Here is a 23,957-nt window from a genome sequence, read left to right as displayed (position 1 = left end):
GTAAGGCTACAAATGTATTGTTATTGCTTCTTTTGAATACTCATCTTGCTAGTTAGGCCCTCTTCTATTCATATTCCAGTCTCTTATTCAAATCCATTAATGTTTGTTTCGGTTGGTAATTTAGATCTTATTAACCAGATTGCTGGAATTGCAAACTGAAGAGCTACTGAACAAAAACAAATTTAAAAAAAAAAGACCAGTTGCAAATTGTCTCTGAATATAATTCTCTACATCAGTGATCCCCAACCAGTGGCTCGGGAGCAACATGTTGCTCTCCAACCCCTTGGATGTTGCTCTCCGTAGCCACAAAGCAGGTGCTTATTTTTGAATTCTTGCCTTAAATGCAAGGTTTAGTTGCATAAAACCCATGTTTACTGCCAAACAGAGTCTCCTGTAGGCTGCAAGTCCACATAGGAGCTGACGATACCCAATCACAGCCCTTATTTGTTATCCACAAGGTCTTTTTGCATGCTTATGTTGCTCTCCAACATTATTTTACACTTGAATGTGGCTCATGGGTAAAAAATGTTGGGGACCCCTGCTCTACTTCATACTTAAAGTCCACTCAAAGGCAAACAACAAAGGCAAATAAGAAAGTATGAAATGGGAGCTCACCACAGAAAAACTCACCCACCTTTTTTAGAAGCATATTTATCAAATGGTGACATTTCACCCATTGCCTGATTTTTTAAAGCCACATGTAGCTGAAGGAGCCATATTGACAGACTGACACCACCTCTGAATAATGCATCACGGCACTTTCTAGGAAAACTTATTAAATCTTAGTGGACAGAGCTTTTAAAGACAGATGATCGAAAACTGAACCAACAATGAAATGAAAATAGTATGCAGGGGTTATAAAAGGGAGCTGCAGCCATGGTTTATGTTTGTAGTGATTAATAGAACAGCACACTTCTATCACTGCCAAAATACATCTTACAAGTGCAGATCCTATACGAGTGTGAACAGCTCTTGCTCCTATTTCATATATGTCAGAGATGTTGTTTCACTACTAGGCACTGATCTGTCTCTTCAAAAGAAATAACAAATGAAGTGGTTAGCATAGGCTTCATTATCATAAACAATCTTGTAATGTTAGTGGTAATATTTGACAGAGTTTGTTGCAACTGGAATCCGTGTTTTCCTTGGCTACAACAGACTATTTACACAGGAGATAAAAAACACAGAGTAGAGCTGGAAATAAACAAAGGCATATGTTCTTTAGAATGGGCACAGATTTGATCGCTAGGCTGTTTAAACTCAGGGAGCTCATCCCGATGCAACACTAGTAGTAGGCAAGTTCCTTATAAGTCGCTGGGAAAAGTTTTGGAAAGATAGCATTACCCTTGAGCTGTCAGATTCTTACAGCATCACACGGAAATCTGGAAGCCAAGTGCACAGGGTTGGAAAATGATAAATATTCTGCTTCACTTTGGAGCAAAGCATGAATATCTTTAGTCTGCTACAGTTTACATGAATCCAGTGGTTGCCTGGGGAGAAAAAGGTGTCAAGCAGCCAAATATATGGCGAACTATCCCAAATAGGATCATCCCCAGGAAACATCAGCTTTCTGTAGTTGGCTGTGGAGTCCCCTCTGCCCATGATGGGTTTTACATATAGTGGATTCTCCTCTTTTATAACAAGGTGCTTTCAACTCCAGGACTCCTGGAAATCCACAGGCTCAGTTTTATTTGCAAATCTGTTTTCTTAAGAACTTTACCAGAAATATAAGTCTGCATTTTTAATTACAAAAGAGAGAGAGAGCAGAGAACACAATTTCTTTATGTAGGTCTGGCACTGCAGCATGTCCTGGCCAAGGTAATAAATTCATACTTCAGCTCAGGCAGAAAATCCTTGAATGAGAATGAATGCAGAGCATGTGGCTTGCACTTCTTTTCTTGAACCAAACAGGTTAAAAACTTCATCTACGGCATCACACACACTGCTTACTTATGCTCTTTCTAGCGGAACATGGTTTTAAAAAAAAAAAAAGCCCCTTATCCCCGGTCATCACAAGAGGGTTTGTTTCACTTGCTCTGCTGGCATCCTGAGAACCCACCGTAGGGGGCGCTAGACATTCTGCTGTACAGTCTTTCACCTAGTGTATCATACAGAAACCTCAGAGGACTTGGCCAGCCCCAGTGCCTGCACTAGGTCCTCACTCAGTCCGCTCTTTAGGGTTCTTCTCACTGAAAGAAAAAGCATAATAAATATTTTCATTGTACTTTAGTGGTTTTAACAACAGCCCTATTAGTTTGAGAACAAGAAGCCAAAAATACACTAGGTTATTAGACATAGGATAATGGGCAGCATAGTTCATGCTAAGCTGACCCTGAATTGAAATTCCTGTCAAGAAAAGAAATGAAAGGGTTACCATAAACATGAGCTTGAGTAACAATGTGTAAAGTAGACGTGTGACTGTTTCCACAGTAACCCAATGATACAGATCTCTTTTTGCAGGTAACGTACGAGACACTCACATGACTTTCTGTTTGCTCTGGATCTCTTTCGTTCTTTGGGAGCCACAACTCTGGGATTAGGGTTTTGGGTCACAGATTGAACCAAACGGTCCATAATTTCATCTGAGGCATCTATAGGGGAGGAGCCAGAGTCCTCCTTACTTGCCGAGACTTCGGGAGGGCTGCAACGTCCTAAACCTAAGTGGGATTGAATTTAAATGAAAGGGTCATCTTTGTACCATAACATATTCTATGGTAATACATTTTATATGTGATAAAACACGGGGCTGACACACTAATGCAGAATGACTTGCATACCTATGAACAGAGACACTTTCCCCTTTAAGGGTCAGGGCACAAGCTCAGATTCGGGGAGATTAGTCGCCCTGGGACAAATCTCCTCTACTTTGGGGCGACATATCTCCCCCAACTGCCTCCTTCCAGCTAGAATGTAAATCGCCGGTGGGATGGCACTTGTAGCGATTCATTTTCTGAAGTCGCCCGAAGTTGCCTCACGAGGAAACTTCAAAAAACGAAGCGCTCCGAGTGCCAACCCGCCAGCGATTTACATTCTAGCCAAAGGGAGGCAGTTCGGGAGATTAGAGGAGAAGAGGAGATTTGTCACTGGGCGACTAATCTCCCCAAATCTAAACATGTGCCCTGACAAATATTCCAACTGTTATACTGTTATGGTCAAGAAAATATCTCCATGCATGAGAATAAGATGCAGGGGCACCAAACAGATGTGTACAGAGGAAAAGAACCTTCCAGCTCTTTCCCGCGCTCATAATTAATTCCCTTCATCACATTACAGCAATAAGTCCAAACAACAACAACAGAAAAAAGATCATACTTCTGACTCCTCTGCTCCTGCGAGTTTGAGTTTCCCCTGCAGAGATGAGTAGGTTGGTCATGTTTTCATGTCCTTCTTCAGATGTCTGATTTTGTAGTTTAGATGAAGCGGCAGATGTTAAGTTATTCTCCACACTGCCAGCAGCACTGGAAAACTTAGCGGTCTGTGAAAAAAAATAAGCACCAGACCATCAGAAAACACGATCATATTACTGTGTGTTAATGTGAAAAGAGTGTTGCAGAGTAAATGACTGTACCCTAGGGAAGAGTTTTGGCATGGAATGTAAAATCCTTTTGCACTGACATTACCAACCAGTATGCACTAAGAATGTATGGAGTTAGAATCTCAGCTCCTCGCAGACAATGTTCTGCTACTCATAAAGTTAATTAGAACAAAAAATTCTTTTCTCTGCATCTGGACGGACATTTATGGGAACACAGACTCTTCAAAACATGCATAAAATTGTGGTAAAGCTGGAAAAAATATCACCACCAGGAAAGAATTTGTCTACTCTTGTGACACTGATTAAAACCTATTTAGCCAGAAAATGAAGAGATTTTTCACTTCTTCCACAAATGATTTTAACCCTTAAAGGGGAACTAGGTCCCTATAGTAATTTAACCACTAATCTCCTTCCCCCTCCATAACTGCATATGCACAGCAGCCAAAAAAATAAAGGGTTCTGCTTTTCAAATGGTACCTGGTCTTTAAATTAAGGGGGTTATTTATCAAAGTTCGAGTTTAAGAGGTTTGAGAGGTTTTTTATACGTCGAATAAACTCACAACTCGAATGTTTGCAGATGTAAGAAAAAAACTCAAATGCAAAAAACTCAAATCAGTGAATTGAATTGCTCAAATGAATCAAGTTTTTGAGTGAAACCCACCAAAAAAACCCCAAACATCGTGAACCCTACATACAGCTTCGAATGGTTGAAGGGACCTCTGCCACTGACTTCTACATGACCTGAAGTTTTTTTTATAACCTGAAAATTTGAGTTTTAACTGAAAAATACCCTCAAAACCTCAGATTTTTTTCGGTAAAAAAACCTCGACCTTCAATAAATAATCCCCTAAAAGTTACACAGAAGGATTACCAGCCACTGTATTCGACTACATCCTATCCCAGGCTTCAAGGGGCAAATTTACTAAAGGGCAAAGTGACTAACGCTTCGCTCTGACGAACAGACGTAACTGAGCAAATTCACTAAGATGCGGATTTTACTGAACGTTAGCTGTTCCACCAGACTTGCCTTCGCCAGCTCAGACCAGGCGAAGTGCAATGGCGTCTTTTCACTTTTTCAGGGTGATAGGCTGCAAAATCCGTAAAAAAAATTTTGGGTACCCGGGTTCCCCTCTATATTTTCTAACATATGGAACTATACACTGGGCTCATGTGTAGGGCATTATAACAACTGTATTTTTTTTTTTTATGAAGGTTCCCTGGACTAGTGTAATGTAATGTATTTGCTGCAACATATACGTCCATTCAACTTTATCATTTCCCGCGTATGCAAATTAGCCAACGCTAGCGCATCTTCGTGTTGATTGTGAAGTAACGCTAGCATTCGGCACCCTGGAAACAACTTCGCATTTTAGTAAATTAGCATTATCTGATCGAATTTTCGTCTGGCGAAGTGTAGCGATGGTTGCAAAGCCGCCTCTTGCAAATTTTCGCCACTTAGTAAATTTACCCCCAAGACAGTAATCACCAAGCAGAACATTTGCGCTGTAAACCAGGACAGGTCAGCTTCAGGTGACCATGCATCTGCTTGGCAATCACTGCGGTGGAGCCTGGGACAAGATTCTAAAGGTCATCATATCTATCAAGAAACCTTTATTCAGGAACTAGGTAATGACAAGAAATCCGAATAGTTCAAACAATATAAAACAAATTAGGCCTGGAGTTCAGATTCTGGTTGCCAGGTTAACAAACCATATAAAGCTGATAAAATATATGTATTGTCTAAATGTATTTCACACTGGAGAGGGTGAATATAAATAAAATTATACAACTTTCAGTTTTTCAATGTAAAAATCTTTTCCAAAGATAACTCTTTTAATAGGAACTCTCCCGTAAATATCCACCGTACACTTCTGTGTATTGTCTGCATGGCACTGAAAAGTCCCAATTCTATTAGACAGTTCTATCAGAACTGATATTGTGCACAAATTTACATTCACGTGTTAGCTAGGTGATCTTATTCCCTAATCTCTCTATAAAGAGGTTTAGTAAAGTGATTTGTACGCCATCTGTTTTATATTAATCTTCCAGGAAAACAAGCACATTGTTATCTCCAAAACATGGACTAAAGAAACAAAACCCTTGGCGTGTATGACCCACACTATTGCTTTGTTAATGATTTTATGCCAATGCAAAAATGTGTTTTTTTTTTGTTTTTTTCCATCCTAGAAAGGGGTTCTACTAGCCAGAATGGGTTATTTAAATAAAACACTAACACCCTGTACAGTACAGTACATGAGAGAATTGGTAAATAGCATTTTGTACTATTGGCTATGTGCTTTTAGAACAGCTACTAGGACTCTTTTTTTTTAAATTTAAACTCCATTTTATTTTAACTGTTTAGAGTTTAATTTTTTAATTAACCAAACCCACAAGGTGGCGTATGGATCAAAAGTGATCACCAGAAAATGTTGGCACTGCTGCAAATGTGCCAGGCGAAACCATTCACCATTCCTGTTCCTTTTCTCTCTTGAAGTCTGAATCTGACCTAAGGCGGTCTATGGCAGGATAAAGCAGATAACAGAGACTTGCCTGCCACTCGATACCCCTCTGCATGCATATAGATTTCTAATTCAGTAAACCTTTTGTTTAATTCAATTAAAGGAACAAGAATAGTGCCCTTAAAAATTACAACACATGCACTTGCGACAGAGAGACTGCATTGGATCTACAATTTTATATGAAGCTTTAAAGTAAGTGTTAAGTTTACTTGTTATACCAGTGGTTTTATCTCCCCTTTAATCATACATGTTGTTTAATGTTGTACTTTTACCTCTGTAATCATTCTGCCACGTGTTTTGTTTCTCTCTCTGTAAGCTGCTCGTTTCTGCTTCTGCTGTAGGGCTCTTTCTCTTGTAGTTCTATACTCCAGTGCAAATTCACTGATGATCTTGCAGAATCTTGTGATCTTCGTGTCTCTGGCAGAGGAGTAAGTGTAGCCCAGGTACAGCAAGAAAGAACGAAACCTGCCATAAAACAGTGTAATTAATGTTTGCTTGCTCTTAAAAACTATTTTCATGGAAAATAAAAAAAAAACTGTTCATTCCCATAAGAAGAGAAGGAAAGGTTTCTCAATACTCATAAAGCTTGCCAAGAAGTTTTGTATTTCTACTACATTACTCAGCACTGGAACACATAATGCCTCCATAAACATGATTTTCATTTCATGTACTACTTTTTTTTCTCACATATTCACAGTTTGCCAATTCTTCTTGAGTCCCGTGGGCTTGTATTTAACGGATTTTTCTAACCAGCTTAAGAATTCTCAAGCAAACCCATCTCTAACTTCAGGTTTGAAATTGTAGGGAGTATAGTGTTCTGCTGGTGCATCTATTAGCTTCAATAAATGTGTCACTATACTGAAAAGTCATGAAACAGTCAGGAAAATGTTGTCAGATGGGAAATAAGATTAAACTGGTGGGAACCCATCTGGAGTCCAAAATCAAATTTAAGTTCTTACTGACAGAAATAAAAAAAATCTGTGAAATCTTTTTCAGTTTTGTTTCCTAGTTTACATAAGAAGACAAAAGATTTCAGTGGCATGGTGCAAGTTACTTGTTGATTTAATCTCCTTACAACGAAACAAAGGGCCCCATCTAGTAGAACAGAACTGATATCTACCCAAAGTCTTTTGAACAATGGAAGATTTAATTAACATAGTTACATAATTGGGTTGAAAAAAGACAAAGTCCATCAAGTTCAACCCCTCTAAATGAAAACCCAGCATCCATACACACACCCCTCCCTACTTTCACACATTCTATATACCCATACTAAATATAGAGCTTAGTATCACAATAGCCTTTGATATTATGTCTGTCTAAGAAATCATCCAAGCCATTCTTAAAGGCATTAACTGAATCAGTCATCACAACATCACCCGGCAGTGCATTCCACAACCTCACTGTCCTGACTGTGAAGAACCCCCTACGTTGCTTCAAATGAAAGTTCTTTTCTTCTAGTCTAAAGGGGTGGCCTCTGGTACGGTGATCCTCTTTATGGGTAAAAAGGTCCCCTGCTATTTGTCTATAATGTCCTCTAATGTACTTGTTAAGTGTAATCATGACCCCTCACAAGCGCCTTTTTTCCCAGAGAAAACAACCCCAACCTTGACAGTCTACCCTCATAATTTAAGTCTTCCGTCCCTCTAACCAGTTTAGTTGCACGTCTCTGCACTCTCACAGGTATTTCCAAATCAAAGAAACCATTTTCAGTAGTCTCTCCAATCTGCATTCAGCTGCTACTAAACTGCTAATGTGTTACTCCCCATCCTACTAAATAAAGAACATTGATACCAGCCCTGAAAGTGTATTTTCAGTTATTTTAGAATTTCTGCTTTATTCATATAGAGAACACATATAACAATCATCTCAAGGTCACAACAGAGGATGTAAGTAAAAAAAAAAAGAAAGGTAATGTTACCTGTTTAGAATTCTCCTATAAACAATTTTGAGGATGACTATCTTTTCAGTGCAGCTTTTTAGGAATTCAGTCATTTTGTTCTTCAGCCCAGGTTTGGTCTCATGCTTGGCAATGACTTTCAGGCTCTCCCAAGATTCCCTGCATCTCTTCTCCAACTGAATCAAAGTATCTGCCAGCTCGTCAAAGTCTACCTGGTAAAGGCATTATTTAAGGAAAGCAGAAAGTGAATAAAAGAAACACACACTTGTATTACTAATTCTTGGTTAAATACCAGCATGTTCCAGGGAAAGGTATAACATACTACATATTTATACTGTCTATATAGGGGTTGGTGTCCATACTTCACCTCCATTTCTCAAATCTGGTTAGGCAAAAATTTTTTTTTTTTAACCAAGTAAATGTACAGAATATTGGCACTGAAGGGCACAGTTTCATAAATGTGTATTGTTGATATTTCCCTGTTGACTCATTGGAGCCACAAACATATCAACGTCCATTTATATAGTAAACATAACTTTAGATATATTCCCATGACCAACAAAGTACAAATACAATTCCAATTGTATTTAGAACAGCTAAAAACCTTGTTCTAACTGGCTGAGCATGCCACATCCACTAATTTGTCTTCCAATATATTCTTCCAATATTTATTTTCAGTCTGTCTACACTTCTGTGTCTATTGATATCTCCTTAAGCTTGTGTTTAACAAAGTGCTTTTCACGGTCTATTTGACCTTAATACTTACTGATTTACTAATGTCCAGTGTTAAAACATAAAAAGAAAATTATTGGTCTGGAGATTACACAATGACAATTTAGCAGTAAAAATTCTCATGCAACTTACTTTTGATGACCGTGTGATGGCAGCTATTTCAGAGTAAAGGTCCGAGGTATCTGGGAACTTTTCTATGACAAGGTTACACATATGGTGGAGTAGGGACTGCCTGTGGACAGTGTCTTTCACTTCCGATACCTTTTCCAAGTAACTAAGATCAAAACCCTTTGCCTACAATTGAAAAAATAAATAAAAAAGAACGGGGAATAACGGGCAAGCCTCAAGTAAGTCAGTAACTTCATTATAGATTCATTGTAAAATAAGTTCATGGAAATAAACCCAAATACATGCAGGCATAACTATAGTTGTCTTACAAATGGAGTTGCAAGAGATAATTAGAGAAAAAAACAGAAGCTCAGAATAAACACACTGATGAGAATTTCAGATCCAGAATTACAAAGAGGGTATTTACTAAACCTCAACTTTTCTTTTTTTTGGGGCACAAACTCGAATTTTTCATGTAAAAAAAAATTAAAACTCAAATGTTTCAAGATTTATACCCAAATGCTCCAAAAAGCCTGAATCCGAAAACCTGGCATCTCAAACCTGTCGAGGTCATGTATAAGTCAATGGCATATGTCTCTATCTCAATTTAAAGATATCATGGTCAGTGCTGGGTTTAGTCCGATAATCCGAAAAAATTTGTACGATTCGAGTCTTCCCTCGATTCTATCGAGATTTTTCCTGACCCGACTTTTTTGAGTTATTTTATTGATAAATAAGATAAAATCTTGGATGCGAGTATGGTTGAGCTGGGGTTAATCAAGCACGGATTCAGAATAATATGGGAGGCATGCCGCTCATCGCGCTTACCGGGGAGTCTCCCCAGCACACATGCGCGCCGGCACCGGAGAGGGGTATGCAGGCGTTAGGACCGTGCGGCCTCGGGGCGCCGGTCCACTAAATCCAGCGATGGGTTTAATAAAAATATGAGATAAATTTGAGTTTTAGTAAATAACCCCAAAGTGTCTGGTCAGGGGAGGTTTATGTTTGCCTTTTTTGGTCCAATAAATCCTTTCAGTAAAAACAATAAGGCAGTAAGATAGCTATAGAAAGCTAAAACAGAGGGCTGGCAGACAAAATAATAGAAGCACAGTGAACAGTGCATAACCCCTCCTGTTAAGCCAGCTAGAGCAGGAACATCCAACCTGCAGCTCTCTGAACACTGTTGAATTACAGCATCCATCAACAAGTGAAGGCATTCAGAGTATGCTGCAAGCTGCAATTTGACAGCCACAGGAGGTACAAAGACTGGACATTCCTGAATTAGAAGTGTAATTCTTAAGGGATCATTTGAATAACGTTGCTACGGACGTTGCCAAACACGTTTTGGATACTTATAACAAAATAGTTCAATGTTGAGCAATGTTAATAAATAGTAAGGACTGTATGTACTGTATCCTGAGAAATCATTCGGCACAGACAGTGCTCCATCTGGATGTATATAAGGTATAAGGAAATGTATTCTAAAACATTGCTACTTTAAGCTTTCTGGTACAATTAATCGCAGGGCAAGCAGCAATTAAGTTTGCAGGTTAATTCTCTAAACAGTGAGAAGAAGGATGCAACAATAAAGAGAAACATGTTCTATGGAACTGTACATGTGACAAGTCATAGTAAACATGCAGCAACGTCTTAAATGGATAGTGAAAATTATCATTTTGAAGGTTGCCCAGCAGTAACTTAACTATCCACTGCTATATAAAGGTTTACATTGTATGAGACTGACAAGCTCCACAGGACCAGAACTTGACTCTCAGATATCATAATTAGGACACCGGAGCTTCATCGGCCATCTGCTTTACTGCACGACTTACATTAGATCCATTCAGGAAATTGCCAACAGCCAAAAGAGATGCCAGAATGACTTTGAAGGTTTTGTTCTTCGATAGCTGCTCCATTCCCAATTTTAAGTCAAACAGAGGCTCTGCTATTTCCTAAGATGTGAAGAATAAGATAAGTAAGCAGCCATATACATATTTATATTATATAAGGACAAATTTAAGACCTGCAGAATACGTTTCTGCTGCTGTACTGTTAAAATTACAGAGAAACTGAATAATACACACACACTTCTGCACACATTTCAGCTTGCCACTGTCCATGAACCTGTATGCAATTGCTCAGCCATTGTTTGTACTCCCCCGAGTCATGAATATACTGTAAATGATATCCTACAAATGATGCTTAGTGATGTCATTGGTTATAACTGGAGCTTACTGATGTCATTTCTGTCACACGACTCTGAAACTTGTGTATTATAATAAATAAAGTTCCCCCAGTTGCAAAATATGAGGATATTAAAAGTCACCTCGGAGTTCCATGACTTATAATATCCTTATTTTTTACAAGGGGTCCTTTTTTATTACCATTATTATTATTATATATACACACACACACACATAAATTCCCAGTAAGTGGACATGGAGCTCTAATGGTTGCCTACTAGCTCCCAAGGGAATTTACTTTGTCACAAGTTGACATCAAACAATATTGGTGTTATTGTCCTATTTTGTATACAGCCAACATGCTATGCAGGGAATAAAAAAATGGATTAAGTATGTACTGTGCCTCACTAATTACTAATAACTAAATTGATGCATATGCAATAGGTGTAATGATATTTTAATTCAAACAATTATTAAATTTCTAGATGCTGGTTTTGAGTCATTGCCAAGAACTATGCCCTTTGAGCCCCTCATTAAATCATATAAAACTAAAGGTCTCAACTATTGTACTCTTTGGAATGTAGAACACAGATAAACTGACATTCTCCACCATGAATACACCATCTTATTATGATCTCTCACCTAATCAGTAAAGACGAGTGCATTAGTTTGTCTAGATTGTGCCTAATAAATGAGATGTAAAATAAAACAAACTTGGCGTACAGCTGCAGAATTTCCTGTAACAAGTATATATTATATTTATGTGGTCTCTATGCTTGGAATGTATATGGGCTTCCTGCTTTCCCTAGATGTTGACAGCGGGTCTCAAAGCTTGAGAGCATCTCTTTCTCTGGTGGTACAGGAATGAGATCCCTGACACGGAAATCAGTTATCTGGAAATCTCTCAATTAGGCAAATTATTCAGATTTTTTAAAATAACTTTTTTTTTTACAGAGAAAAAAAAAAAGAAGTACCTTATACTTGCTCCTAACTAAACTGAATTGAATCCATAATGGGTTTATTTAATGCCTACATGATTTTTAGCAGACTCCAGGTATGGTGATCCACATTAATGAAAGATCCCTTATCTGGAAAACATTGGGTTTTAGAAAAGCAATTGTCTAAAGGTGTGTAAAAATAGCATTCATTTCTTCTTTTTTGTTTTTTTAAAAGAAACATGGATAGGCCCTGTACTTGCCAGTAACTCATAGCAATCAATGGGAGCTTTTATTATAGGAATTAATGAACTCATTGCTATGGAACACTGGAAAAGACCCCATGTTACTACATAATGCCTAGTTTTTTGTTTTAAATGTAAGACACACAAAGGAAAGTTAAACAGGCTCCAATGTTAAAGAATTGTAAAAAAAAAAAAAATTTAAACACCTTATCAAACTTTGTAAAACACATAACTTTTTATTTTTAATTTTGTGCACACAGCCAGAACGTTGGTGGCAACGCAAACAGGCTCAAAACCCGTAAGGCATGGGTCCCCAGCCTTTTTTACACGAGTCACATTCAGTTCTAAAAAGAGTTGGAGAGCAACACAAGCATGAAAAAATCCCTGGGGTAATTTGGCAGCCCCTCTGTGGTGACTAGCAGCCTATTTGAGGCTCTGTTTGGCAATAAATCTGTTTTTTATGCAATCAAGACTTGCCAGGAATTCAAATAAAATCACCTGCTTTGAGGATACGGGAGCAACAGCTAAATGGTTAGTGCTCAAGAGCAACTGTTGGGGACAAACAAGTGAACGGGGGTGATTTTGAGCAGGTATGAGACCTGTTATCCAGGATGCTCAGGCTCTGGGGATTTCCGGATAAGGGGTCTTTCTGCACTTTGGATCTTCATACCTTAAGTCTGCTAAAAAATCATTTAAACATTAATACATCCTATAGGCTCGTTTTGCTTCCAATAAGGATTAATTATATCTTAGTTGGGATCAAGTACAAGCTACTGTTTTATTATTAGAGAAAAAGGAATGGGAGATGGCCTTTATGTAATTTGAAGCTTCCTGGATAATGGGTTTCCGGATAACGAATCCCCTACCTGTACTAACCAATAAGGGACAGAACATTTAGAATGACTCCATGTGCCCATCTGTCTTTAAGAAACGCGTCACAGCTCTCTGAATAAATCAGATTGCACAATCACATTTAAATACAACACTACCACTCTGACTCAATAATTACTGTAACCTTACACAATGAAATATTTAAAGAAATTCCCAAAAACATAAGCTTTTTGAACATAATTTCAAGCAACTTTGCAATATACATCATTTAAAAAATATGCAGACTTTTCATAATTTTTAATGGTTTCTGGCAGTTCCCTAAGCCTAGCCCCTGTTCTCCTGCTGATCTCTCGGACTACTTTGCTGGCTGGCTGACTACTGTTACCAGCGCCGGATTCCACTTTTGGGCGCCCCTAGGCCGCGCGGTCCGACCAGGCGGCCGCGCGGTCCTAGCGCCTGCCTTCCCAGCGCGCCGGCGAAAAAACGCCGGCGCAGCTGGTGCATTTGAACGGCGGCTGGGCGGCATGCCGCCCCTATTTCTTTGCCGCCCTAGGCCCGGGCCTATGCGGCCTTGCCGCAAATCCGGGCCTGACTGTTACTTTGTATCAACAGCCATCTGTCCTTAGCCTGCATCCTCCAAACCCCACAATTCCTTGCACACGTGATTTCAATAAGGAACAGAACATCATAAACAGCTGTTTTTCAGCATACAAAATGGCATTTATTCATACTTTTTGAAGAAACAGGCAACTGTGATGGGTATATTAGGGGTTTGTGTGTTATGTGGGCCTCTTTATCAAATTTTGGTTTGGAAGCCGGAGTTCCCCTTTAATTTCACTTCTACTGTTCCTAAAGGAGAGGTTCAATGATTCCAGTGTCGGACTGGCTGCTGCCTCAGGGCCTCCGGTAACCCTCCTCTCTCCCTCTCCGTGTGTGCACTTGCGCGTCAGCGCACGCACTGTTTGGACGCGGCAGAAACTAAGTGCGCTATTGCGCATGCTGACACGCATGCGCACACTAGCAGCAGGTGAGGTTTTTGGAAGTGAGGCCCTGAGGCAGTAGCCCTCAGGGTCCGGAGGTGGGGTCCTGAGACAGAAGAAATCCAGGTTGAGGATCTGGGCTGGTAGAGCCCATTAGAGCCGGGGGGCCACCGGGTTTTTTCCCAGTGTCCCGCTGGCCCAGTACGACCCTGAATGATTCTGCATTCTAAAAGCACACTAATAGAAATAGGACTTTTGCACTGTTCTCAAAAGGGTTTACAATGTGGTTTCAGTTTAGACTAGTCAGCATTACTTGCTGGTACAGGCCAGGTCAGGATAAAAACGTTAAAGGAAAAAAATGAGCATGTTAGTGAGATTTTACGAGTTGCTCAAAGTTCCATATTAATTTCTGTAACCCTCTGAAATCAGGAGGGAAGTCAAGTTTTAACAATTCCCCAGTTTAAAGTTACAGTATCTGCTTGTTCAAATTAGGCAAGCTTCTGGTTAGAAAAATTCTGAATATCATTTCAGTAAATGACAAATTTAACAAAGGAAAATAATCCTGCTAATTAAAAGCATTTAAAGCAAAACTGCTGATGATACCAAACCATTACACTCACTACTTTATACCACCAAGGAGGCAGACAACTAGGTTGATTCCAAGCATGACAAGGGAAGCATTTAACTAAAAGTACTTAACTATAAAAGTCAGTTGTACAGATGTTCTACATACAAATATATGCAGAGAGCATGTTTTATATAAGTGTTTTTGAAATGGCCGTATATGCCCTGCTAAGAATACTACCTTAAAGGAGAAGGAAAGGTTAAATGTAAGTAAACTTTATCAGAAAGGTCTATATAAATACACCAGTAAACCCTCAAAGTAATGCTGCTCTGAGTCCTCCGTCAAAGGAAACCTAATTTCTTTCCTTCTATTGTGTACACATGGGCTTCTGTATCAGACTTCCTGTTTTCATCGTAAATCTCCAGGGCATGGCATGAGCATGCTCAGATAGCTCCTCTTCCCCTCCCCTTTCCCTCTCCATGCTGTAATCTGAGCCACGAGCTGTAAGTGAGGAGGGTGAGACACAGGCAGGAAGTGATGTTACACCAACTAATATGGCAGCTGGTATACAAAACAAAGAGAGCTGTTTACTCAGGTATGGTAAAGCATTCAACAGAATAATAGTGTTATAGCTTGCACTATTGTGGTTAATATATTGGCAATAAACTGCCTCGGTAGCTTTCCTTCTCCTTTAAAAGGGGTGGTTCACCTTTAAGTTAACATTTAGTATGTTATACAATGGCTAATTCGAAACAACTTTTCAGTTGGTTCTTCTTATTATTATTTTTTGTAGTTTTTGCAATATTTGCCCTCTTCGGAATCTTTCCAGCTTTCAAATGGGGGTCACTGACCCCATATAAAGAAACAAATGCTCTGCAAGGCTATATATGTATTGTTATTGCTACTTTTTATTTATTTATTTTTACTCATCTTTCTACTCGGGCCTCCTCCTATTCATATTCCAGTCTCTTATTTATATCATTGCATGGTTGTTAGGGTAATATGACCCCTAGCAACCACATTGCTGAAATTGCAAACTGGAGAGCTGCTGAATAAAGAGCTAAATAACTAAAGAGCTAAATAACTAATAAAATAACTAAAAACAACCCACAAGTAATAAAAAAAATTAAACCAATTGCAGATCGCAGAATACTAATCTCTACATCAGGGGTGTCCAAACTGCGGCCCGAGGGCCACATGCGGCCCAGGATGCATATGAATGCGGCCCAGCTTGAAACTCTTTGTTCCCGAGGAAATAGGAGGAGGGGGGTCTCTGCCCATTGCCCAGTTAGTAATAATAATATAATAATACGTCTATTTATTATCCAGGTGTCCCATATTCCAGTGTATAGCTCTATCTGGTTATTCAACTGGCATTGTAGTTCTTTTCTGTGTATTTCCTTTACTTTTACAATTAAAAGTGTATTTTATATGTGGCCCCAGACAATTTTTCTTTTTCCAATGTGGCCCAGCAAGCCAAAAGTTTGGACACCCCTGCTCTACATCATCCTAAGTGTGGGGGTTTTCTTTTTTTTTGTTGCATAGTCAGAGAAAGGACATGGCAGATACAGCATTATCTTCTACCAACTTTTCTCCCAATCAACAGCCTGTTCCTACACCACATGTCAGGGATGTGATATCTCAGTACTCCATGTTACTGCCACACAGATCTCCAGAGTAAACTAAACCTGTGACTGACTGCTAGGGGGGGGGGCAGTGAATGTTGAACAGTTTCAACATACAGGACATGCGATACAATTTATAGATAGAAATTCAAATATGAAAATAAAATGCTCAGCACACACATAAAGCTCTACTTTCCGCTTGCATTACTGGCTATTCCTGGGAATGTCATATAATATAAGCCTACTTATGAAGAAGATAAAATGTGCGTTCTGTAGCTAGACATGCATGGCCACTGCTTGACTTTACAGCTCCATTTTCCTTTTTGGAATCTACTCAAGATAAACATTGACATATTACTATAGGAGGAAATGTAAACAGCGACATATTTTGCATATGGTTTCTATTTCTCCCAAGCAGCCAGAGGAATTAAAACATTTATCAAACATACAGGCGTTCTCTCATGTGTTTCCTGTTTAAAGGTTAAAGGCCTAGCTAAGTCAGACTGTAATTCTTTCTAACTGGAAATAAAAAGGTGTGAATACTGAAATTTAATTTTCCGTTATCAAACCCCGAAAAAAAAGCAAACCACAAACCACAAGTTAATAAAACTTTTTTGTTGGACTACGTGGGTTTGTGTGTGTTTTCCATTCATTCACTCATATGCGTGGACAGTAAATTGATCTAGGGGTCATTATACCTTCTCCATGGTCTCATAGTCAAGTTTAAAAGCCCAGAGCTGCAGTCTTGATGATAGGCCGCTGATAGAAGAGAGGGTGAGTAAGAACTGCTCAGCTGTCCCCAGTGGAACATCAGGGTTTGCAAGCTGAGCTTCCTGAATCTTCTGTTTTTCCTCTTCTGTAGGCACCATTGTCAGAATTTTCTGTAAAGAAGCAAAAATCAGAAGAGAAGAATCAGAGACTGCATTGTATTAAGTTGCTTTCTTATTTGAACTTTGAATTTCTTAACAAAGCATCACTTCTTTATGGAAAAACCCAAGAAATTGGCAAGAATCTAAACAGAAAAAAAAATAAAAAAATAAAAATAAATATATATATATATATATATATATATATATATATATATATATATATATATAATATAGTGAATAAAGTACCCCCTCTTGTAAAATATAGGGATATTATAAGTTACCGAGGAGTTTCATGACCAAATAAATACACGAGGCCGAAGGCCGAGTGTTTTTATACAGGTCATGGAACTCCAAGGTAACTTCTAATATCCTCATATTTTGCAACTGGGGGTACTTTATTTATTATAATACACAAATTTCAATGAGTCATGTGACAGAAATGACATCAGAACTCACCGTTTATAACTGATGACATCTGAACTCACCGTTTATAAGAATATAATTTACAGGATATTCATGGCTTTTGTGTATTATATGCATATATTTTCTGTTTAGATTCTTGGCAATTTCTTGGGTTTTTCCATAAAGAAGTGTTATTATATATTTATATATATATATATATATATACATATACATATACATATACATATACACATACACATACACATACACATACACATACACATACACATACACATACACATACACATACACATACACATACACATACACATACACATACACATACACATACACATACACATACACATACACATACACATACACATACACATACACATATATATATATATATATATATATATATATATACAAATACACTAGGAGAAGACTTCCACATACTATCTCTGGACCATGTCAATACATTTTTACGAACTTGATTTTATCTTCCTTTTCACAAATGCCCTTTTTAGAGCAAGCAGGAGAAATGCCTTAGACTGATACATGGGATTCTTTACATCACGTGGTGAGAACCTATTAAAAGTTAAAGGGGTGGTTCACCTTCATGGTAACTTTTAGTATGTTATAGAATGGCTAATGCTAAGCAACTTTTCAACTGGTCTTCATTATTTATTTATTTGATAGTTTTTGAATTATGGCCTTCTTCTTCTGAATCTTTCAAGCTTTCACAAGGGGGTCACTGACCCCCATCTAAAAACAAATGCTCTTTAAGGCTATCAATGTATTATTGCTAGTCTTTATTAATCATCTCTATTTTTCCTATTCATATTCCAGTCTCTTATTAAAATCAGGGCATGGTTGCAAGGGGAATTTGGACCATAGCAACCAGACTGCTTAAATTGTAATTTGGAGATCTGCTGAATAAAAAACTAAACCACTGGTAATACAAAATAAAAACCACTTGCAAATTGTCTCAGTATATCACTCTATACATTATACTATATGCAAATTTAAAGATGAACAACCCCTTTAATATTATATTTGTGCCCCAAAAGGTAGTCTACAATGTGGGTAGGCATTCTGAACCGAGATTCACAGAACTTTAATAAGTGCCTGGAAGAATCATAACCATTCCAAAGCCAGGTAGTAAGTACAGTATAAGTTGGCTTGATATCAGCAGAACAAATGACTTATGCTTGGGAGTGCCAGCAGCAGGGCTAAGACTGGCACATAGCAATAATTATTCTGTTGAAGGGAGGTTGCTAACAGTGAACACATTCCACACAACATTTTGCTAGCACACTATAAAATGGGAGATTAACAGCTCCTTATTAAGTGGAGTACAGTGATCAGGAAAATGTTAACCCTTAAAGTGCTACCAGTACATCTGACAGGATGAAAGGAGAGGTTTTTTTTTTGCTCCTTCCCACAAGGAAGATTTGGTTTCAGTAAGCAGATTAAAAATGTTTCCCACCAAGCCAAGCATGAGATAATTGCTTGTAGTTCCCCTCAAACAATATGCCTTTAGTTCATAATCTCCTTCTCTATAGCAGCTGCTGTGCAGAAAACGAACGTGCTACATAGGTAAAGTATACACATTCCAGCATACAATAGTCTGCAGGCCTCACAATACAACAGACCTAGGTCTAGTTATAGTTATACGCCTCGGCTATGAACATCCCTGCTTTTCCGTTTAAAAACAATTATTTTACATTTCAGGAACCCATGAAAAAGAAATTAGGCTATTTTTGGTTTCACTCTCAGAAATATAACATGCCTTTATAGCGATTATCTAAGGGTTACATTAATCAAGTTACAGTTTCCCATTAAGTGCTTATTTGGTAGCAACTAATGCACAATGCTGAAACATACTTATATTTTAGCAGGTGAAAAATGGAGAGTTTTGAACAGTTATCATATGGAGAAAAAAAAACAATGCAGGAAAGTCAGATGCAGGTTCTGTGCCCAACCCACATTTGCCATTAATTGCCACTACGGGTATGGGACCTGTTATCCAGAATCCTCTGGACCTGGGGGTTTCTGGATAAAGGATCTTTCTATAATTTGGATCTTTATACCTTAAGTCTACTAGAAATTCATATAAACATTAAATAAACCCAATAGGCTGGTTTTGTTTCCAATACGGATTAATCATATCTTCTTTGGATCAAGTACGAGCTACTGTTTTATTATTAAAAGAAAGGGGAAATCATTTTTAAAAATTTGTGTTATGTGGATAAAATCAAGTCTAGGGGAGATGGCCTTTCTGTTATTTGGAGCTTTCTTGACAACAGGTGAATCCTCTTGCATGAGCATCACTAATGAAGTTTAAACATGGGGTTTTCTTCACCTGTGGGAAAATCACCAATCCAATCTGAACCACTCAGAGCTAGGTAAGTACTCAAAGCAACTGCCTATTACCCATTCAGTGGCAACACAGTGCAGAAGCATTTTTGGCCTGAAATCTGTGTGTACACAGGGACATTTGATGGTTTGGAGAAGTTTGTGTGACCACAGCGTTTGTCCTTATTTTTTTATAATCTTGTTTTATTACATAAAACAATAACTAAAAATAAAATACACATACAAAGAAAAAAAGAAAAGCAGGCCGATAATAAAAATGCAGTGCTTTTTTTCCCACACATGCAGTTCTTAGTATAAGTAAAGAAGAAACATTGCCTGAGAAAACAGTAGTAAAATCGTAATCTTAAGAAGAAATGTCCCCAAAATATAAACAATACAACTTACATCCTTGTAGTAAGGTAAACCTTCAGTATATAACATTTTATCTAGTTTTTATTGACTAGTAAAGGAAAACTAAACCCTAAAAATTAATATGGCTATAAATGCCATATTTTATATACTGAACTTATTGCACCAGCCTAAAGTTTCAGCTTGTCAATAGCAACAATGATCCAGGACTTCAAACTTGTCACGGTCACCATCTTGGAAAGTGTCTGCGACACTCACATGCTCAGTGGGCTCTGAGCAGCTGTTGAGAAGCTAAGCTTGGGGTTGCACTGTAATATAAGCTGATGCTACGGGGCTGACTATAAAATTTGGATGCTAATTGCACTGATTTCTGTGCTGCCATGTAGTAATTATCTGTATTAATTATTAAACAGCCTTATATTGTGACATTTCTATTCTATGTGTACTGTATATTGTGAGTCGGACCCTAAGCTCAGTAAGAGACAGCAGCGCAGAGCATGTTCAGTGAATCAGCAGAAAAGAAGATGGGGAGTTACTGGGGGATCTTTGGAGACACAGATCTTTACTGCTAAATGGCTGTGGTTGCCTTGGGCTGGTACAGAAGCACAAAACATAATGTGCAACATTTGTAGCTACTTCTATAGTTAAGCTTTAGTTCTGCTTTATATGCTTTTGCATTCAGATGGTTACCTCAATACCCTCTTTGGTGATGGCATATTCATCAAAATTCAGGATCGCTGTCTTGATAATGTGCACAGTTGGCAGCACCGTTAACCCAATATTTATAGCATTGCTCCTCTTGGGATCCAGTACAACCAGATATTGTTTCTTCACATCAGTCCCTTTCTGTAAACACAAAGTAAAGGCTAAGAACGTACAGGTCACACAATTTAATATTCATGCTTACATAATGTATATAATTGTACTCTTCTTAGGCCTATGGCATACACCAAATCAGGTGTTTTGCTTCCACCACAAAATTGACCAAAACGTTTCCTCTCTTGCTGGCAATGGGAATGAGATGCCAGCACTGCCAAGCCTCATGCAATTTGCCTGAAAAAGCTGCTCATGCAATGGGGTGAAAAAAAAACATGGCAGGTCAAAATACCTCAAAATGATACGTGTCATAAGCTTTAGGTGTAGGAGACACAAGAAAATTAATAGATGCTATTTGTAGTCTCCATAAAAAAACAAAAAGTGTTTTAGTGGCATTTAAAAAAATAAATAAATAAAAAATTAAAGCGTTTTAATTGTGTGTTTAAAAAGCAAAAGTGTTTCAATGGTGTTTTTGGGGATATAATTGCCCGCTCGCTCTCTGAGAAAGAACTGTCACAATGATTAAAGTGAAAGCTACTAATCTCATTATGTAACAAAGCCTGTCAATGTCAGACTATCCTCACTAATATAGCCATATGAAAGTCAAATTAAATACTAACTTATGAATCTAACTTAGAGAATTTCACATCAACACTAGCATTTTGCTGGGAAAATATTACATCTGCCATGAAGGCCATGTGCTAAAATGCCACAAAGCATGTGCAGAAAACGATACTACACAACACGTCAGAACACATGCAACCACTGCGCATGGCATGAATGTAGGCAGGATCTGAAGAATTTACACCACACTGACAGCAATGCGTCCACAAAGTTACTAAAACTTGCAGTATTTTTGTCTACTACAAAAGATATCAGCACATGTGGTACAAGTCACCAGTGAGGTCATAGCTTCACATTTTTATTTAAATTATACAGTAGGACCTCACTTTACGCCCAATTTTCTGAGTACCACCTAAACTGCATTTTTATAATCCTGGATTTTTCCCCATTTTGATGTGGACCCCTGGCAAACTTAAAAATGGTTTTCTACTGTAGTCAGCACAAGTTATCCAACTTTTAACTATAGATATAAATCTAAAGTATAAATATATATATAACAATAGTATTACAACTGTTGCTACCTTAGAAGCTGCCAGTTCTTTGGCTTTGGATTCAAAAAGATGCTCAAGTTTTTCGGTATCCACAGACACTTTATCAATTGAATCCCAAAGTGTCCCTTTTCCAAACTTTCCTCTGCTTGTGTTTTCAGGCTCTTTCATTTCCTTCCAGAAAAGTTTCACCGTTTTCCTCTTTTTAGTCAGAGCTGTGCTACTGACATTTTGGGACATGGAACTAAAACTAGGAGGAGCAGGTGGAGGAGGTGGCAAGTTTAGGCTGTTACTGAATGGAGGTGGAGGGCAAATAGGTGGTGGTGGTGGAAGTGGACAACCGGGTAGTGGTGGAGGTGGTGGTGGAGGAGGAAAAGGCAACCCTGTAAGGGAAGGAGGGGGTAGAGAATTCAAAACTTGCGGTGGAGACAACGTTTCTGCTGAATCAAGATAAAGGACATCGTAATCCTCTTCCTCACACAGATCAGTAAAGTCCAGGTCTTTAATCTTTAGTACTGTCTGAGGCTTTGATGATTGCTCCCACAGAACTGCTGAAGATTTCCTGAAGGGAATCATTAAGGTTTTCTCCAAATTCTTGGCATTGGTTTCTGCATCAATGCTGTACTGAGCTCTCATAACTGTTCTCCGGGATTCAGCAGTATTTTCAATGCTGGTGTTGGTAGAATTCTCTATCTGACCTTCCTCTGCCCTAATCATGGGACTCTTCCTCTCTCTGGATGACTTCAGCACTTCGTTTGATGGCATGTTTTTTGCATTAAGAATTTCTGTATCTAGGCCAGTACCATTCTGGTTTTTGGAATAGAGCATTTCCAGCATAAATTTTTTAGAGCTTGAGCGATCATTGGTTGGTGGGGAAACACAAACTGGGCTTGCTTTAAAGGGAAAAAAAAAGTATAATAGTTTAACCACAGGCATCTTTCAAAAAGACTCAATGCAAACAAGATCACATGAGACATAATAATACACAAAATAAACAAAACAAAATAGGGCCCGTTTATGACCACAAGTGCAGTGTGCAAAGTGCAATTTTCATACACAGCTTGAAGCTCCATGGTTCACTTGCCTCAACAAGTGAACTTTTGCGCAACTCAGAACAGTAGGCGAGGGGCAACTAGGTGCAACTATAGAGTAGTTCAAGAAAACTCTTTGGAGGAAAGCACTTTTGATGAATGGTGTCAATGTGTGCACTGATGGTGTCCAGTTTTGTATGACTGCTATAAAAATGGTTGCACAGTTGTCGCAGTAAATGTCCCCTAATTTATCTGGCAGCAGCTCAGACTTAGTTTTGTGTGCAGAAATTCTTTTACTGTCTGTAAAAGTGGTCTGGTGAAAATGATATTAAGAATTTGACATGCCTATAAATGCCCATAAAAGTTAAAGAGGTGTGCTACTGACATTCTGGGACATGGAAGTTAGGAGTTGGCAGGTTAAGGCTGTTACTGAGTGAAGGGGAAGGGCTAATAGGTGGCACTGGTGGGTGTGGACAACTGGGTAGTGGCAGAGGTGATGATGAAATAGTATAGGCAACCCTATGAGAGAAGGAGGGGGTACAGAATTCAATACTGATGGATGTCAAGGCCAGAGCATAAAAATGCTATATGGCCATAAAAACTGAGTACTAAGCTCTAACCAAATGTTTAATCTCTAAAAATTAACAACCATTGGGGTAAAACCAACACACTGAAAATTAATTGGGAGTATTACATCTGGAAAAATATCCTTTTTTACAGCTGGTTAAATCTAAAAGGATCAGTATTTTTGCTTGGTCACAAATTCAAGTGTTGGGTTTGCCGTTAATTCTTGAACAGCACAAAAGATCAAGTTCCAATGAGATAGAAAGGAGGTAATT

The 23,957-nt window shown here is 38.4% G+C and overlaps 1 protein-coding gene across 1 annotated transcript in view; it reads right to left on the bottom strand.

The window, feature by feature from the left end:
* Positions 1-1,171: 1,171 nt before the first annotated feature.
* The window catches only part of fhod1.L (formin homology 2 domain containing 1 L homeolog), a gene marked incomplete at its 5' end in the record, with an annotated part of 84,675 nt that continues 61,889 nt past the window's right edge, over positions 1,172-23,957 (bottom strand). Inside the window, 10 exon segments of the mRNA NM_001094812.1 lie at positions 1,172-2,189; positions 2,481-2,657; positions 3,313-3,475; positions 6,327-6,519; positions 7,976-8,166; positions 8,819-8,980; positions 10,627-10,746; positions 16,857-17,039; positions 20,850-21,005; positions 22,121-22,980. Of these exon segments, the coding sequence (NP_001088281.1) occupies positions 2,107-2,189; positions 2,481-2,657; positions 3,313-3,475; positions 6,327-6,519; positions 7,976-8,166; positions 8,819-8,980; positions 10,627-10,746; positions 16,857-17,039; positions 20,850-21,005; positions 22,121-22,980 (2,288 nt within the window). The 3' untranslated portion in view covers positions 1,172-2,106.

This window comes from Xenopus laevis, chromosome 4L, assembly GCF_017654675.1.
Source record: "Xenopus laevis strain J_2021 chromosome 4L, Xenopus_laevis_v10.1, whole genome shotgun sequence".
In the NCBI taxonomy this organism is placed as follows: Eukaryota; Metazoa; Chordata; class Amphibia; order Anura; family Pipidae; genus Xenopus; species Xenopus laevis.
This window is presented reverse-complemented; position numbering and strand designations above follow the sequence as displayed.